Source organism: Zonotrichia leucophrys, chromosome 2, assembly GCF_028769735.1.
Source record: "Zonotrichia leucophrys gambelii isolate GWCS_2022_RI chromosome 2, RI_Zleu_2.0, whole genome shotgun sequence".
Taxonomy (NCBI): Eukaryota; Metazoa; Chordata; class Aves; order Passeriformes; family Passerellidae; genus Zonotrichia; species Zonotrichia leucophrys.
Window position 1 is genome coordinate 43,237,598 of NC_088171.1, and position 18,620 is coordinate 43,256,217.

At 40.5% G+C, this 18,620-nt stretch overlaps 1 protein-coding gene across 1 annotated transcript in view; it reads right to left on the minus strand.

Annotated features, from left to right (window-relative positions):
• SNRK (SNF related kinase) overlaps nucleotides 1-16,781 on the minus strand; it is a 39,969-nt gene extending 23,188 nt beyond the window's left edge. The window contains exons 1-3 of the mRNA XM_064704731.1: nucleotides 16,498-16,781; nucleotides 6,055-6,152; nucleotides 4,054-4,747 (exon numbers count right to left, since the gene is read on the minus strand). Of these exons, the coding sequence (XP_064560801.1) occupies nucleotides 4,054-4,642 (589 nt within the window). The 5' untranslated portion in view covers nucleotides 4,643-4,747; nucleotides 6,055-6,152; nucleotides 16,498-16,781. The remainder of the gene's footprint in view (nucleotides 1-4,053; nucleotides 4,748-6,054; nucleotides 6,153-16,497) is intronic.
• Nucleotides 16,782-18,620: the final 1,839 nt, after the last annotated feature.

The following is an 18,620-nucleotide window of genomic DNA, read 5'->3' on the forward strand; positions in this document are numbered from 1 at the left end:
CTGCAATGCCAAGTAACTGTGATGGTAACTGCAATGTTATTTGTGTATTACAGTGCTTTCCTAAAGGCCAGTGCTCAACTGTGCTAAATATACAAAATCCCAATGCTACAATCTGAATTTGCCCATTTTTTATGCCCAGAAGAATGAATTTACTCTGCAAATGTTTCCATGCATTTGCAAAATACCCAACTACAATAACATGAACTTATCACAAGTGTCTATGTCTTACTGTAGCCTACACAGCGCTTCACACACACTTTGTAGAGATGCCAAGCAGTTAAAATAGAACCTGCCCTCCTCTGAAAGAATCAACTCATCTAAAAAACTCCAACTAAATTTTATCACCTAGGAAAGAGGCAATTTCTATTTATTTAATGATCCAATTTCTGTTGATGGTGGTAGAGCACAAGGAAGAGTACTACCAGAAGTACACAGTTCTTTCGCATCTGTAGTTATCAGCTTTTAAATACTGATGGAGCTCATGGTAGCACACCACTGCTCTAGACAGAACTCTGATCTAAAGCAGCACATCCATTGATTTAGGAAATGAACTTTATGTCCAACAACAATCCTCTCACTTTGATTGGAACAAATTTTAATTAAGTATGAAAAAACCACGGGAAATTACAAGCAACAGAACTTCTCATTATCTTAACTCACTCAGCTTTTTGACAAGCCCTGGGAACATATGATCATTGCCCAATATTCCTCTTGCATCATTTTAACTACAGCATTAAACACAAAAGGAAATGAGAGACCTAAATTAACTAGGCTCTTTTCAAGTGTGCAAACTTTCAAATGACATCACAAAGGGCAGATTAATCCTCAACTAGCTGAAACAGTTGTTTTCAAAAAGCAAGCTTTTCTATTCTCTTTATTAAGCATAAAACTGAATAAAGACTTGCCCTAAATATTTCAGTTGTTTGTTGAAAGAAAATGTAAATTATCTTCCTTTATATACCCATTCTAATATTATTCATAAGAGATCCAAAAAGCCACATTTGTGGCACACTCTTTGGCCAAAAAAACCCCATCATAGACTCTGATCAGTTTTAGTTCCAATAATTTTTGCAATAATTTTGCATAAATAACAACAGGCATGGGGTTTTAAAAACACAATGAATGCGAAGGTACTTTAATACGGACAGAGTGTAAGCAGGGGAATCCATTTCAATTTGTCATTTTAGTAAACTGAGTTAGATTTCAAGTGGTCAGATGCTCACAAGGGGGCATGACCATGTCACTGCACTGGGGAGAGCATGACCTCCTTTTTACTAAGGAATAAGTTTTTAGATTGGTTCAGCTGTAATGTAATTTCATCCTAAGTGGTGGAAGGATCTTTGCCACTGTCAGTCACTATTATGGCAATATTAATAGCCCCATTCAGCCAACAGCTGAATGAGCTCACAGCACTCCACCACTATTTCAAGCTATACAGACACACCTTGCACATTATTGGCATCACAATATACCTGATGAAATTTCTTTCTTGAAAATTTCTATTTTTGAATTTATACATACTCCTAGCCCACAAGTACAATCTCATCCTAGCATGAAAGTTTATCTTTCAAGTTTAAGAAAGGTTTGCAGAAGCTCATTTCTCAGTTACATAATTACAATTTTAGTGACAGATTTCCTAAACCTACATTTAAGATTTCTTTTGGGGGAAAGAGGGCTTTAAAAAAGGCCCTGTTTTTCCCCCCCATGATCTTTGTATTTAAAATACATAAATCATATTTAGAAAATTTGTATAGTGTATCTTACCTTTTTACCTATAGTTAGAAAAGTAAAATCCAGACCCTTCAAGGTCATCATCTTACTGGAATCTTATAGTAAATTTTGGTATTTTTACTCTAGTAACTGACAGTACTTCAGAAAGATTTCATAGTGCATTACAAAGTGATGAAAAATGTGCCACTAAAATGTTAGGATACAACCACTGCAATTGCTCAACTAGGACTGAAGTTTGAAGTATCCAGCAGCTGAGACAGCATACTGGGGAATAAGTAAGCAAGAACTAACCATGGAGGGATATTTAAATATTCTCAGAAATAGAAGATAACTGGCATCCTTAGACACTAGTTAAAAGTTAAATAGTTAAATTTTTTCCTAATTTTTCTACTGTTCACATCAATCATATTAATGTGATACACACCATATTAACCAGTCCTCCCTCTCTCTGAATCCATTCAAAAATTTTCTTTTAGCACTATTCAGAAGTTTACCTCCCTAGTTGTTTACAAAGTCCTCTAACAAACATTATTACATTTATCATTAAGAGGTCCAAAGCATGATTTGTTAACTATATAATTCAGTTTGGACCATCTGGTCATAACACTCCTAATTCCCCTTCCCCCATTAATCTCCACACACCTCCTTTTTCCAAGCATCTTCAACTGGGCAGCAACATCAAAACCTAATTTTCTGCTCATCCTCCAAAATTTGACTGCTATTCCATTTTTCAAGAAATAATTCACATAAGGCATTGTATAACTTGTAATTAACAAATGCACTTTTCCATCTAGTTTTGAAGGCCACTGCTGTCAGTTACACTCATCCTGCAGGAAATTCTCAAGAGGAGATAAGAGAACACAGAAAAACTCAGGAATTAGGAGCTCTAGTTTGCCTCTAATAAAACCAGAATCAACTCATCTGAATCATCTGACTCCAAACAGAAATTATTTTGTAAAGTATCACTGTACCATCAACATCAATTTGCAAACCCAGAGATAACAAAGATCCAAATTTCCTAATTACAGCACACTTGGGAAAGTACTTTCAAGTCTGGAAAACCCAGAGTACAATACCTATTCAAAGACAGAAGCCACAAAGTGCTATTCAAATGTTTAGGCAAAGAACCTAAATATTTTACCTAACAGCTAAAAATATTTATGTTTAAAAATAATGCAAGAATTGTAGTTCAACAGTGTGCCTGTCAGGACACAAAATTAGCTGATTGTTCACCTCAGGAAAATTAGCAAAAACCTGGACAACTCTGCCTTAATTTAAACCATCACTACAGTCACTACTATAAAACATAACAAAACACACAGAGCCATGTACAGAGTCCTAATGGGTGCTATAACACCCATGAAAGTATCAGATAAAAACAAGAGGCACATTGACTACCAGAGGCTATTCTTGAAGCACCATTTGCAATTATATGTGCCTACACCTGCTGGGGAAGTGAGCTGTACCTCAACTAACAGATTTAAGCAATCTGTATGACTACAGGACAATATTCAGTGACCCCAGCAGTGTTTACAGCTATTCTAAAAAGACTCTAAATTACTTCTACTACCGTAAGCAGTAGACCTAAGAGAGACAGCAAGAGAATTACATGTAGCAGTCCACCCTGCACACTCCACTTTGCAGCTAGAAACATGTGGACTCATTTACACATTACTATTTCTTTTATCTTTTACACAATCAGGAGCAACTGAGAACTCATCCAATACTTTTGGTTCTCAGACAATGAAAGGGCAGAGGTGGGATAGAGGGAGCTGAGGCTTTCTCTAACCTAACTCCCTGTCTCCTCCTTCGATAGCTGAGTTAGTACTTGGTACACATGGCTTCCCACCACCTTGCAGCAGAACATGTAAGCAGCCTGGGCTCACAATGCTATTCTTACATGGCTAAATTGAGCAAAGAAAGTCACTCGTGGCTGGGCGCAAGGGAGTGTGGGGTCTTGTCAAAAATAAATTCGAAACAGGCAACTTTTCAGAAAAGATGATGGGTTCTCTCTAACACAGTATTTACAAATATACTCATTGCATCCACATTATTATTAATTTAAAAAAAATAATTACAATCTATACAATTGCACCATTTCATACAAAAATAATTTTAAAGCATATTCGAGAATGTTTGAGTATCTCCTCCAAACAGAGCTGCTCCAACATGACCTCATCCACAGCTCATCGAGGTTATATTGCTTCTTGCCTATTAGCTGCCTTCCATATTTGGCATTATCTTGAAACAGAACACAGAGGTACAAGATCATGGTATTTATGTTTATAGATTACTGGTTGAATTCAAAGCAGACATACATACCCACTGCTGGTGCATCATATTCATCCCCAAGTAAAATTTCAGGAGCAGAATAGGCAAGAGATCCACAGCTTGTGGTGAGCTTCTTTCCAGGCTGAAATTTGTTGCTGAAGCCAAAATCAGTCAATTTCACAAGTCCTTGTTTTTCAAAGAAAACCACATTCTCTGGTTTTAAGTCTCTATGAACTACATGCAGTTTATGGCAGTAGGATATAGCATGAACTATTTGAGCAAAGTATTTTTTTGCCAGATCCTCATTGAGACCTTCCTCGTGTTTCATGATGTAATCAAACATATCTCCGCCATCCCCTAGCTCTAAGATGAGATAAAGCTTTGTCTGGGTGTCAATCACTTCGTACAGCCGCACAATGTTGGGATGCTGCACTAATTTCATGCACCTGACTTCCTGAAAGAGATGGCCAGTGGCAAGAGTGTCCAGTTTGGTCTTGTCAATGACTTTTACTGCTACTTTTTCACCTGTAAAGACATGCCGAGCAAGTTTGACCACAGCAAAATGGCCTCTGCCCAAAGTTTTATCCAAGTCATACAATCCTGCAATTTTTCCATCATATCCTCGTTTGAAGCCTGCCATTCTGTTTCAGAAGATGAAATAATATTTAAGCTCTTTGGAAACGTGGTATTTTCATATAAGAGTATCTGATGCAAATAAATAGTCCATAATCACTGCCAAGCATACCTAAAAACAAAGAGACAAGATTACATACTTGTATAAAAGTAAGCAAAATTATTATCCTGTAATTACCCCAGGTTACATTAGCACATTACTACAGATTATTTATGAAATCATGTTCAGAAATTTTTGCAAAGGATTTAGTACGGCAGGCTGTGCTAACTTGCAGATTTCTGACACCACATTATCAGTATGCTCGAAGAAAGTGAGTTTTAACACTTCAGTAATGAAAACTTGTCACAAATTTAGTGGCTTTCATTGTCACGAGTCAGAAACATTTCAAGCAGCACTTGAACTCGATGTTATAAAGACTGTTAAAACTGGCAAAGCTGAAATCTGTACCTTTTCCAGATACACTATAAAACAGCTGGGCAGCACAGAATATCAAGAGGAACATACTTAACACATCCCTTTTTTGGCACATCCCTTCACATTGCACATGAAACAGCTTTAATACAAAGTTCAGATGGCATGACTTGGGACTTTTACCTCCCCCTTTTTAACAGCTTTCTGCTTAGTAAAGTAACATACAATACTTAATTGTGTTACTCTAATTAGCTTAAGCATTATCAATCAATACTGTAATTACAGCAAGGGAACAAAGCTTTGAAGGCTGAAATGAAACATTTGGGTTGGATGCACTCAGTGGTAAATAAAACTTGTTGGTAAATATTTTGGCTGAAGTTACACAAACTGGTGATAAAAAGTTTGGAGGTAGGCTGCATATGCTCATCAGGCCTGGGAATGAGTGAGGAGAAGGGGAAGAAGAGTTCAGCTTTTGTGTAGTGAATTCCTGCTTACCAGGTATTTGGCATTTAAGCAAACAAGACCAAACTTACAAAATATTCATATTCAAAACTAGTTTTGAAGGTCTTATGTCCCATTGTCTTTTTTTGTTTTTCCACATACAAAACCTACCAGAATTTTTCCTGTATTAACTTAGATTGAGGTTTAAAAAAAAACTGTAGCTATCAAAAAGCTAACCATTTCTCCAACTTTGAGTACAAAGCAGTTAGAAATATGAAAATTAGATGGCTCATTGCCAACTCTAAAATACAGAAAAAACAGCTCTTTAGAATATATTTTCAGTTTCAAAACTGAACTTCAAAAAGAAAAACTTTGAAAAGGAAGCTGGCAACCAAACAGCCCCTTACATTAGTTATTCTCAAGTTGAAATGTAAGCATTAGATTAAAAACACTCCCTGCTAAACAAGTTATTTCACAGACAGTGAAACTAATGAACCTGGTTTCATATGAATTCAATTACAAGGCTGGGGGTCCTATGAGGATTCTGTGATGTTTAACAAGCTCACCTTACTGCTTCTCTCAGCTGGAGCCATGGTACAACCTCTTCTCTATCCAGCTGTCTGCTTCCACAAAACCCATAGAATTCAGTTTGAGACCTCCACGCCTGTAAAATTTGAATGAAATCAATTAACTTCCAAAACGTCATAACCTAGACAAGGAACAGGGTTAAGTACAACAAGCATTAATACAATAACAAACAAAGTAAACATTGAGGTTTGGGGTTTTGTGTTTTCTTTAAAGATAGTCATCAAGCTTCAACAAACTTCACTGGGTTTTGTGTTGCTGTATGCACCCTTTTATTCTGCTACTAAGCACTATGCTTCACATGCTCTTTCAAAAACCACTCCACTAGAAGATGTTTGGCATATCTGCTTCCCAACACTTCACAAACTGCTCATCTTACAGAGCTTCCCCTACCATTCCCATGTAACAACATCCCATCCTTATTCAAAAAAGCACAAAACTGAATTAAAGCAAGCTACATTAAGCGAAATGCCCACTCTCCTTCCTGGTAGGAACTATTACAGAACGCATAGGGAACATAATACAATGGCAAATACAACAATAAACAATAAAACTCTCCTTATCTTTCAGAGACTCAAAAACTTCTTTACATCTGAGAGCAGTGGGTTTGTGTTTAATAGCACTTGATGGATTCTACTCCACCCCTCCCTGTGAAACTGGGCAGGTGCTTTATTAAAGCATGTGAATTTTTAGCATCAAGAACATACTGCAGCAGAGCTGACTAACTTAACTATGTGCTGTGAGAAGAACCACTTCCTCTTGTTTGTTTTTAATCTCTTGATAATTTGTGCATCTTCTCATTCACCATCTGTTCCAAAACAAGAACCATCATACTCCATTTACCTTGCCTCAAGCAACTCAGAATTAGTTTCCTTCCTTCCTAGCTTCAACTCAATTTTGTTCTAATCCTAGTCTATAAATCCTTTTGCAGAGGTTATTCCACAGGCTTTAGCATTCCTCTCACCTATCTCTACTCATTTTCTGGTTTGTTCTATTCTACTTTCTTAGGCCATTTTGAGGGTTCTTTCACTACTACTGCACACTAACAATGCTTCCAAGCAATACTTTGCTTTACAGTTGTGTAATGTTCCATCATACTGACCTAACCCCAAAATGAACACTAATGAAAACCAGTCCATGTACATACATAAACCACCTAATCTTAGCCTGTATGAAGCAGAAGGGGATATATTAATCAGCTGTGCCCCATATGGTCATGCAACTCCAGAGTCTCACTCCTGAAGAGATTGCCAGCATTTAAAAAAACCCAACAACAATAACAAAACCCCACACACAAACATGCTTTATAGTACTGCTGTCTCCACAGCATCCTAATCTGACTCTTAACTGCTTCTAGATTAAAGAAATCAAAGGGAAACTGGAGCACACAAATTAAAGACAGCTTGTCTGAATTCAACTGCAACACTCAGCAGTAAGGAAAGATTTATGTTCATTACTTTGTTCACTTGGCACATTCTCAACCATCATTGTACAAACTCAACAAGTGATTCAACTTTAAATCACAGAATACACATAAAAATCAACCTGTCAACAGAATTCCAGCAAAACCCAGTTACATTTAAGCAATGGAGAAATATCCTATTGATTACTCTCTCATATAAGAGCTTACAGAAACGGAAGATAAACTATGTTTAGTAATGTTGCAGCCCCATTAGCTTTAACGAAATTAATGCAAATTCATTAACAGTTTAACTTAAAGTCTCCACAATAACAGACCAACTAACCCTTAACTCTGTAGTTTTAAAATAAATCTGCATAGATGAAGCTCCTACCGCTAAATACAGAGATCTCAGATGTAACACATGGTTGGAAAGTACTAAAGTTTAGAATTGTTCAGTAGTAGGAAGTGGATGCAAAAATGTCACGGTGTATATAGATGCAAGCCTTGGTTACAATTTAAATATGCTATCTAAAGGAGCACAGTTGCCATACCAATACATTTCAGAGCAGTTTCTTTTTCTCAGTTTCTCTTAAGACTAAGAAAGTAGAATTTTGACAGTACTTAAGGATCCACTATTTCAAGCTCGAGCCTCTTTGAGCCCCTTTGTTGTTGTCTCCTTAGTTACAACAGTACAACTTCTGGGGCTGACTACAGATGAAACCACACAAGCCTCTAGTTTTGCCATGACCCTCCAAAACAGGATTACTTTTAATGATGGATCATTTTGGTGATCCAGTTTACAGTGTGATCTCTTGAACATTTTCCCAAGTGAAGCAATTCCAACTAAAGCAGACAACAAGCAAAATTTCCACCAGCCACATGTTAACAGCAAGCCAAATGACAGCCTGCAAAAAAGCATTTAAGACAGCTATATCACAGAAAATATTTACCTGTCTTTTCATTCACATTATGTTAAACCCCTGATAAGTTCATCTTTCAGCATTAGAGTTTGGTTTTTCTAGTTGGTGAGTTAACTAACCATTAGCAGCGCTTAATCCACGTGGCTAATTATGGTTCTAAAAATGCATTTTTCCCTAATTATACCAGAACTCAGCTACGCCCCCAATACTCATTTTATGCAGTGTAGACATTTACCAGTAAATAAATTCAGAACAGATCCTTCTTTCCACAGAAGCTTATGTACCTATCCCACAAAACACTGCAAACAGCCCCTAATGGAGATCTGCAGGAGCTGTTTTGTAATATCACATGCATCCTATTAAAAAGCTTAGCAACAGCATTGTGATTCAACCATCTTTAAAAGATGGATGAATAGATCTGTTTAGAAAAAGGAGCATGTTTCAGAGACACTAGTTTTTCTTTAAGCAATTCACCCTATTCAAAAAGTTTCATTAGATTACACACTGCATGTAAGACCAGCCTAGTTCATCTTACCCTAATGTGTGTATTAGCTTACTTTAGAAAATGAAGCTTCACGGTCCCATTTAAACAAAATGTTGAAAAACTATCAATGCAAAGACTTCCCTGCATCATCAGTCCAACAGACATAAAAGCTGAAGTAATCTTCACTGGGACTTGTCTGTCCACAGACAGCTAACCATTCCTGTCTCCCTTCACGATAAATGGAGATTCAGTCAACACAGATAAGAGTCTGTGATAAAACAAATTGCACCCTAAAGCAGATAGCCTAAGAGATCAGATGAATCATTTTGTAAAAGCACATGCTTTCATTTTCTGTAACAGGAGTTTAGAATGAATAGTTCAGTGGATGCACACATTACATACATCCACCAGAGAGATTAAAGTTTTACCCTGCTTCTCCTTTTGCTCTCTTATATCTCAGATAAGTAACAGCATCTATACCAATCATTTATTTACTACATAATTGTATGTTGATGGTAAGACTTATGTTGATTGTGTTCCTAGAAACACTAAATACAAAATCTGACATACACAGAATATGGAGATTCAGAAGCAATTTTTCTTTCACTCTGAAAATAATTCGTACAAATCATAGGAATCTGAGAGCAATATGAATAACATATTAACTCAGTAAAATAAACTGCAAGTATAATTTTTTATATTTTTTTCCAATATTTCCTCCCAATTTTTATCTGCCATCCTAATGTAAGGTGTCTTTACAGGGTAATCTATGAACCTTTAAAAACAGTTTGTCTTGTTACTATATGACCCACTACTTGCACTGTTACAGCTTTACTTATGTATCAACCTGCTTTCCCCCTGAGGACTTTTTATCACCTTTCCTTTGGTATAAGGGAGCACCAACACACTAGAAGCAGCCAAAAGGCACTGCCAGAGTGACGTGAAAAACCACACTCAATGCATATCACATGGCCTGAAAACTTGTCATTATGCAACTCCTCGAGCGTATTTCAAACTTCTGAAGCTCCTAGTACCCTGTATTTCCTGAGTATTCAAGACTCACTATGGGAGTCAGTACCCCAGGAAAGTGTATTCTCCTTCTGTTTGCATACAGGTGTCATGATCCAGCCCTTCTTCCTCCACCTTCCTATGGCCTTCACAACTACCACTCAAAGGTACTCAAAGAAACCATGGCAATCTACACTCACCCTACAGCCAAACATTTTGTACATGCAGCGTTTTTGGGGGGCAGAGGAAAACAATTCACAGAGGCAGCAGTGTTACAACTCAGCCAGTATATATGCAATGGCCTCTAAAGCTTTATTTTCTACTTCATGTGACTGCACCACAGCATACACACATATCTTCCCTTCCACTGATGACAAACCCTATAAACTCTCCTGCTCCCAGTGAGTTCCGTGATAAAACACTATAGATTTTTTTCAAGGTGCACATGCACTTCTTTAATTTTCCTGTTAGGCATCAGGGTCCATGTCCAGCCCTTACTGTGTTACTGACATGTCAAGATATATCAGGAAACCTCTCTATTCTCTCTACTATTCAGCACTGACTACCTCTAAAATGATGAAGAGTTATCAAGTAATGCTGTGTTACAAGCATAAAAAGAAGAATTAACCTGCAAAACTTAACTGTACTCCCTAGTTTTAAACAGTCTGTAGAATTTTGCTTTGAAAAGATACAAGAGGCATCAATTGCTGATGAAGTTTCGCCATTCTAAACATTTGGGAAATCCCTAATGAAATGTGTTTCATCATTTTAGAATGTATTGCAGGCATTAGAGCTACTGATGTCTAGACTTAACTCTTCTTAGTATTGAAGTAAAAGCAAAATGCCAACAAGAATTCTTCAAATCTAAGGTCCATTATTCAGTAAACAGCCAGCAGCAGAAATATTTGGCAGGTCAATAAACTTGGTAAAACATTGCTCCTGGGCCAACAAAATGTTGGAGGATGGGAAGGGCAGCACTATTATAGATTTGAGAAGAAAAAAGTTACAAACAGAATTTCATAACAGAAAATGATGAGAGCCTGCATGACCTAAGAGCAGGACACTTTGAAGTAGATCAAATGCATCAGAAAAAGAAAATGTAAAAGATACAATGCAGGATTCTGGATATCATCAATTAAAAAACACATTTATTTCTTAGATAAGGAATTCCCAAACTTTCAGATCTACAGATTGCTGTCTACCATCTCTTTTCTTAAGACTAGCGCAGTAACATCAACCAGAGACAATATAAGCTTTCCTCTTTCACGCAGTTAAGCTGGGGTAAGTGATCTTCAGAGCACTAGCAAAAAGCAAACTAAAATTTGAGAACTGTGTTGTAGAAACTCCACCTAATAGTTGGTGTGAGAATCACCCTCCATACAGACAACTTAAGAAGCCACTGGATCTGAATTGGTCCTTCAAGGCCTCCCCTTTAAAAGTCAAGAATGTTTATTTCCTTTTTCTTTCCAAGCAGGTGAATGAGAAAAAACAGAAGCTACGCTGATGTACAGACCCCAAAGCAATAGTAAGACAGTAACAGTGGGATGATGATTACATACTAGACCCAAAGTTATTAAGAGGACAGAGACTGATGGAACTATGAGCCAAGACTAAGACTGATGGAACTACGAGCCACTGACAAACCCATCACTGGTAGTTCCTGGCACTGGTTCCAATTGTGAAATATGTTAAAAGCCCAAAGTACTTTCACAACCTTGCTGATAATTTGCTGCAGTTCACAAGGTACTTTCCATTTCTAAGAGGAGGTATTACACAAGACAAATACAAGTTGCCCTATAGATTTAAGAACTCAGCAATAGCTTTACACCATTTAAAGTCCTCACACAAGCCACAGCTCCAAGAGCAATTAATCTCATGTTGTATCTGTTTTCCTCTTATGCCTTCTCTCTAAGGCCAGCCGGCAGTCTTTCATTTTTAAAGAAAAAAAGCAAGGGAGACATTACCCTGTTTACATACCAAAGGCTTCAGCAATACAGCACTTAAGCTCTGAAGCTGCTCCTGAAGTATCACTGTATAGAAAAATACCAGATCTTCCTGAATAGCCACGTCTCATAAATTATCCTCTGCACAGTAGTGTGTGATAACGTCTTTTAAAAGTACTTATTCCATGTTTTGTGATATCTGCTAGTACTTTCTTTCTATATCTGTAAATCAGTTATAAAACTTTGTTCAGACCCTGTGATGTCATAACATATAGAAAAATTAGTTTCAGCTGATAATCTCATGTTTTGCAGTTCCCACTAACAGAAAAAATTTTCATCAACTACGGAAAATTTGCATGGATATCTTAGTTACAGACATTCGTACATTTAAGCAATCCAGATCTGGTATTTCTGTCAACAATTGTATAAGCAACAGAGATAACTCATGGTAGTTGGACGCCCTAGCCCAAAATTATACTTTTCCAAGCTTGATAAACAGTATCCAAGTAGATTTTTGAAGATTTTTAATATTCTAAATCCCATCATATTTTCTTTTTTTTTTCTTCTTTTTTCTTCCCCCAGAATAGCTAGGAACATGAACTGATGAAGAAATATTCTGCATATCGGGTGATTCGTGATATTATCACTATCTTTTAGACAGCACGCTAAATCTTTATATCTAAGAAACTTATTGCAGAAACTTTGCAGAAAGCAGATAACTCGATTTCTCCACCAAACTAAACTCCTTTAGAGAAGCTGCTTCATCTACTCCATGTTCATGAACTCTCAGAAATGTTTCACCTTTTTCCAATGTCTATTGATTAACATTACTACATAATTTTGTCATGCCAGGCAGTGCAGCTAAGACCATTAAGAGAAGCTCTAAACATTCTGCCATTAATCAGTGAACACTTCAGTGTGGCATAACATTTCAATGTTAGCCCTGTTTTAATACCTACATCTTTGTTGTGTAAATTCAGAACCACAAACATGATTTTCTTCCCATATCAAGGGAGGTGAAAGCATCACACATCTCAAACACAAGCGTTCAGACGCAAATATGTGTGCATACCCTTAGTACCTATTACAAACAACAATAATTGCTATTAAATTTCTTAATATCTTCAAGGTCAAATATCATATAGTTTTGTTTGATTAGCCATAAATCTGGTAACACAAAATTCAAGTACTGAATTGACTTAAGTTGCCACTATGAGACTGGTGTTTTCCATCTAGGATACAAACTGCTTAAATCTTGACAAATATGTTGACTTCAACCAACAGTTACTCAGTTTCAATACCTTATTCTCATTTATAGCATCCCAAATTAATCAGGAACAGCCAGACACCTGAAATTTGCCACGCTTTAACATGAACTAAGATTATAATAAAGCCTAGGCCATCATCTCTCAAGTAAAGTCCAGTCAGTAACTAGATAGTAGTCAGTAACTCCTTTTTCTGCAACTTTCTGCTGCAGAAAAACCCACAATGATACATAAAGAAAGAAAACAGGCTGTCAAATACAGTGTAACATTTGTGTCCCAGCACAGTTGTAGAAGATCACTGTAACAGAGGGATTCAGCTTTTCAGAAAGTGAACATGCACTGTTTTATACTTTGCAAGTATAATTATTTCTCATTAAAGTTCTTAACATCGGTGACTCAATCAACTTATATGTACTAGAACTCCGCCAGGGTGAGTTATCCTAGAGTTGTAAGGGAATATATGTTTTTTTCAAATCCTCTTAAGCTCTTACATAATACTGTTATGTGCATTAAAACAACAGGTACTTTACATTATTATAGCAGCTGTAGCATTCCAGTTAAGTGCTTCAAAATAACGTGACACAGAAGATGGGCAAACCTCAGAGGCTGCTAAAGTTAAGAGCTTATAGAATTTAATATTACTATATTCATCATAAACTGCAGCTCAGCTCTATATCCCTGATCTGAACCACGTTTCATTGGTTCCTTATTTTAAGACACAATCATAAACACAATTAAGTAGGAATGGGCAGATGTTCGCCAATAAGTTTCACAGCCACAGCATTTCAGTGAAATTTTGAGAATCCAGACAAGGAAATACATTATTTCACAAGAGACACATTGTGAGGAAAAAATGTAGCTGCACCAGGATATTGTGCCCTTGAAAGCAAGGCAGGCCAAGCAAGACAAAGGTGCTACTTTGGCATTACAGTTGCCAGTGGGATAAAAGGGACAATGATACACTGAAGGTGTAGACTGCAAAAGAATTATTCAAGTATGATTCAAAGGCAGTTAGAAGGGACCAGGCTGGTCAGAACAGTGCACAAGATGACTGCTGCAAGTAAAAGAATATCTGCTGTAGCATATTAGCATGCACACCCTTAACACGTTATTTCTTTAAAATAATCAGAAAGCAGACTATTTATTACAGTGCAACCACCCACACCACATGGCACTATCAGTTCTCATAGCACAATGATTCAAGGAACACCAGTAACCTGTAGGGTGTCCCATGCTCAAACTGTATTTTCTTGCTTCTCAGTTGGGTAAAATGACAACAAAAACCATAACACAGTAAGTACACTAAAGATGCAATTCTCCCTTTTCCCTGTTTTTGATGAAAGCCTCAAGTGTGGATCATAAAGATGCTCTTAAAAGAGCCAGATGAATGTGCTGTTGTAGATGCTACCTTGCCTACCAGGCAAAGCCCCAGCAGTCAGGTTAGCTTCCCTTTCCTATCACTTGAAAAAAATATGTCATCATTCTACCACCTTTTTCATAATTTAGGATATTCAGGAAAATTAAGAAACAAGACTGGACTTTCTCCCCCTTAGTTTTTATTATTAAGTCCTCTAATCTGGATATTGTATGCACTAGAAGTCAAAGGGGCAGACATTAGTCTAAGTAAACATTTTGACATGTTTCACAAGGTAAAATTTGACTGCACTGTTTGGCAATGATTGTTAGTTCTTACTTGTTTCAGATTCCTTTGAAGGATCAGCAATAGTACAAAAACACCCACAAGCCAATTTCCCACTATCTGTGATATATCTGCCAAAAAAGTCCCAGGATTCTTTAACTCAGTTCCTAATGGTGCATGCCTTAAAAAAAATGCTTAACTGCAACACAATAAACATTTGCTAGTAAACACTTCTATACAGATTTCACTTTGCAGAGATTCGTTAAACTGGTCCTTCCCCAGAGCCTGAAGATCCAAATATATCCACAATAAACAACTCCAAAAAAGCAGCAGATATGACTAAGTAGCGACTGCACTACAGAGGGCAGGCGTAAGCATATTTGCATGCACTTCATTCATGCTAGATGGCTGAAAATCATACAATACGCTTCAGCTGCTCCAGGAACTGTAATGGTACCACCAAAGAAACGACTGCTTTGCCCTCATCTGCTCATAACAAGCTCTTGGAAGTGAGATGATCAAGAAGAAACTATTTATGAATAAGCAAAAATCCAAAGCGTGTATCCCATATAAAGGTTTCTCCTTCACAGGTATACTAGCATCTCCTACCAATAAAAATATCCAACCTGAAAATAGGTCACTTTTGTCACCAACCATCCTCTGGCCAGTACAGGGGGTTTTGCCCTAGTGGATGATCTCCAACACTTTACTCAGTCTACTGAGTAAAACCCTACTTACTAGAAAAAAAAAAAAAAATTTAAAAACCCCAAACCAAAACAAATAAAACCAACCACATGTATCTGCCCTTCAACTATTACCACGACAGCACATCAACTATTTTGAAAAGTCATCTTCCACTAATTTAAGCACCTGAGTGCAAAACTCACCTGACAATAAGCACAAAGACCCCTGTGCAGGACCTTGCTAGTTATTCTACCGATTTCTACACTAATCTCTAGGCAGTGAATTGAACGTAGTGAGTGCGCTGACAGCAGCACGGCACGTACTGACAAAGAACGAGGGATACTTCCAGCCTCTGTCAGGAGGGGCACGCTCCAGCTCTGGGCACAAGGAGACCAAGGCAAACCTGTTGGCTACGCACCGGCTTCCGAGGGGCGAGATGCACCGTCATTCCCCTAAAACGCACCCGCGGCCGGACCCGAGGCTCTCGCCTGGCTTGTTTATTTTATTTTCCTCTTCCCGGCAGCACAACACGCGCGGCGGGGCCGGCGCGGGCAGCAGCAGCAGCGGGGGAGTGGCGGAGGGGCCGGTGTCACCGCGGTCACCCGCGCGGGGCCGGTGTCACCGCGGTCACACGGGGCCGTGCCGCACGGACACTCCGCCGCGCCGGGGGCACGCACGGCAGGCTGCCGGCCGCCCGCCGTCCCTGCGGAACACCTGCATCCCGGGAGCCCGCTGTCCCCGCAGGAACAGCCGCGTCCGGGGAGCCCATCGTCCCCGCAGGAACACCCGCATTCCGGGACCCGCCGATCCCGCATGAACACCCGCATCCCGGGAGCGCGCCGTGCCCGCAGAAACAACCGCTTCTCCCCTCCCTTCCCCGAGCCCTCCCCTCCAGCCCCGCCGGCACCGACACACCGACCTTCGGTGGCGGCCGGGAAACGTCCCCTCACCGCCTCCTCCTCCCCCTGGGCCGAGGCCGCCATTGGGCTCGGCCGGCTCCGGGAGGGGGAGGAAGGAACCCACCACACCCCACCGGCCCAGCCCGAGCCGAACGCGGCCCAACCCCGCCGGCAACTTACTGCCCGCAGCGGCGGCAGCGGCGGCGTCTCCTCGGGGCGCCGCGCCCCGCGCCGCCCCCTGCATGGGCAGCGCCCGCTGCGACTGCCCTCGGGAGCGGCGACGGGGACGGGGAGCTCCGCGGGGAGGGAAGGAGGGACAGAGGAGGAGACGGAGAGGGTCCAAGAGCCCAGCGGGGAAGGCCAGCGGGGCTGCGGCGGGTGGCGCCCCTCGCCCGCGCTGCGCTCGGACGGGACCCGGCGCTGCGGCCGCTCCCGCTGCGCCTCCGAGCCGCGACTGACAACAACGGCCGCGGCTCGCGCGGGGCCGCGAGGGGCGGGGCGGGGCCAACGCTCGCCCGCGAGCAGCTGCGCCTGCGCCGCTCGGCGGGAGGGGATGGGAGGGGAGGGGAGGCCGCGCTCCGAGCGCAGCCGCGGCGGGGGCCAATGGCGGCGGCGGGGTTGGGCAGCGGATGGGGGGTCTGAGGGGAGCTGGACCGCCCGGTTCGGTCCGTCCTGGGTTCCAAGGAGGTCCTGAGCAATTCCCCTTAGACATGGGAAAAAGAGCGGAGGGTGAAGCGCTGAAGGTCGGAGGTAGAGGGTGAAGAAGCCCGTGCGTCCGCCACCTGCGTTGCGGCGAGTTGACGGCGCCCTGTCCCTCATACAGGGAGGGGACGCTGGGCTGGAGGGCTGCTTAAAGTCATGAAAGGGTCAGGCCTGTGATTCCTGGGTAGAAATAATAGAGTATAAATGAGACTACAGCGACCACAGAATCAATTAAATTGGGATAAACTTCTGAGGTCATCCAGTCAGACCCGTGACCGAACACCACCGTGTTAACCGGACCATGGCGCTGAGTGCCACGTCCAGTTTGTCCTCAAACACCTCCAGGAGTGGTGACTCCATCACCTCCCCGAGCAGGCCTTGGTGCCCCTTGTGCCCTGGGCAGCGATGGTGTGAGGGCAGCGAGGCACGCTGCTGTTGGATTCCCCTGTCGTGGGCAGGGTGGGAGTGCCATGGATGGTGGAGGGCAGCTGGAAGCAGGGAGAGTGCGAGGAAACGACGGCACTGAAGGCAGTGGGAGAAAACAGGGCAAGGAACGAGCCTGGCAGGGGCTCCAGAGTTTCCCTGCACACACACACCTGGCAGAGCAGTTTCCCTGCACATGTACCCTGTACATGTGTGCTGTTCGGGTAGTGAAGGCGAGGGAAACCACCTCGAGTGTTTGGGCTAAGTAGGTGCTAAGAAGAGATGAGCAAAGCAGTTGCTCAGAGCATCAGAAATAAAGCAAGAGTTTGCTCTGAAGATCAAGGAAGGAAAATCTTCGAATAGCCAGGGAATTAAAAGACTTGAAAGTGTCACTTTGAAAAGTGCCCTGGTGATTTTTTTTTCCAAACAGAAATGGCCAATCAAGAATTATGGAGAGAGAATAAAAAGCCTCGTTATATAGCTAAGCCTAATTTTAAGAAAATCTTTGAGAAATGCTTTTCGTTTTTTCCCATGCTTTTACAAAATTTAGATATCATTCTTTTGTTAATAGCTTATGTACAGGAGAGGCTATTGAATTAACCTGGAATTTCTTAGCTTGAAACCAATCTTTGTGGATACACTAAACCAGACAATCCAGTTCAGGAAATAACTAAACTGAAATGGTGTGATCATCTGTGATAAAAAACCCTAATGATTCTGTATTTTTAAGGTTTCAAAAGGGAAATAAAGTAAAAAATACATGAAGGTTTCAGGGTATGTTTAGTCTGAGCACTGCCTCCTACAAGAATGAGAATTTCATTATTTGGTCATAATTTAGACCACTCCATGGTCTAAATTCTCTGCTCTCCAATCAAGCTTGATTCTCCACTCTTGCACCATTCAGGCCCCAATATAACACAACTGATTGCTGAATTTATGAGATGGATTTGATGCAGGAGATTGCAATAACCCAGCCCGTCACCTATGTCTGCCTGGTTATCACTGATTTCTCAAGTCTGAGTTTGCGCACGTGTGTGATACACACCACTTGGATTTCTGAGCCTGCTGTGTTCAGGTGATGCCTCATGCTTATTGTGCTGTAAAACTTAAGTCTAGATTCCATCTCTAGTTAATAATAATTATGTATTTCCAGTTGTTTTTCATTGGCATGTTGAGGA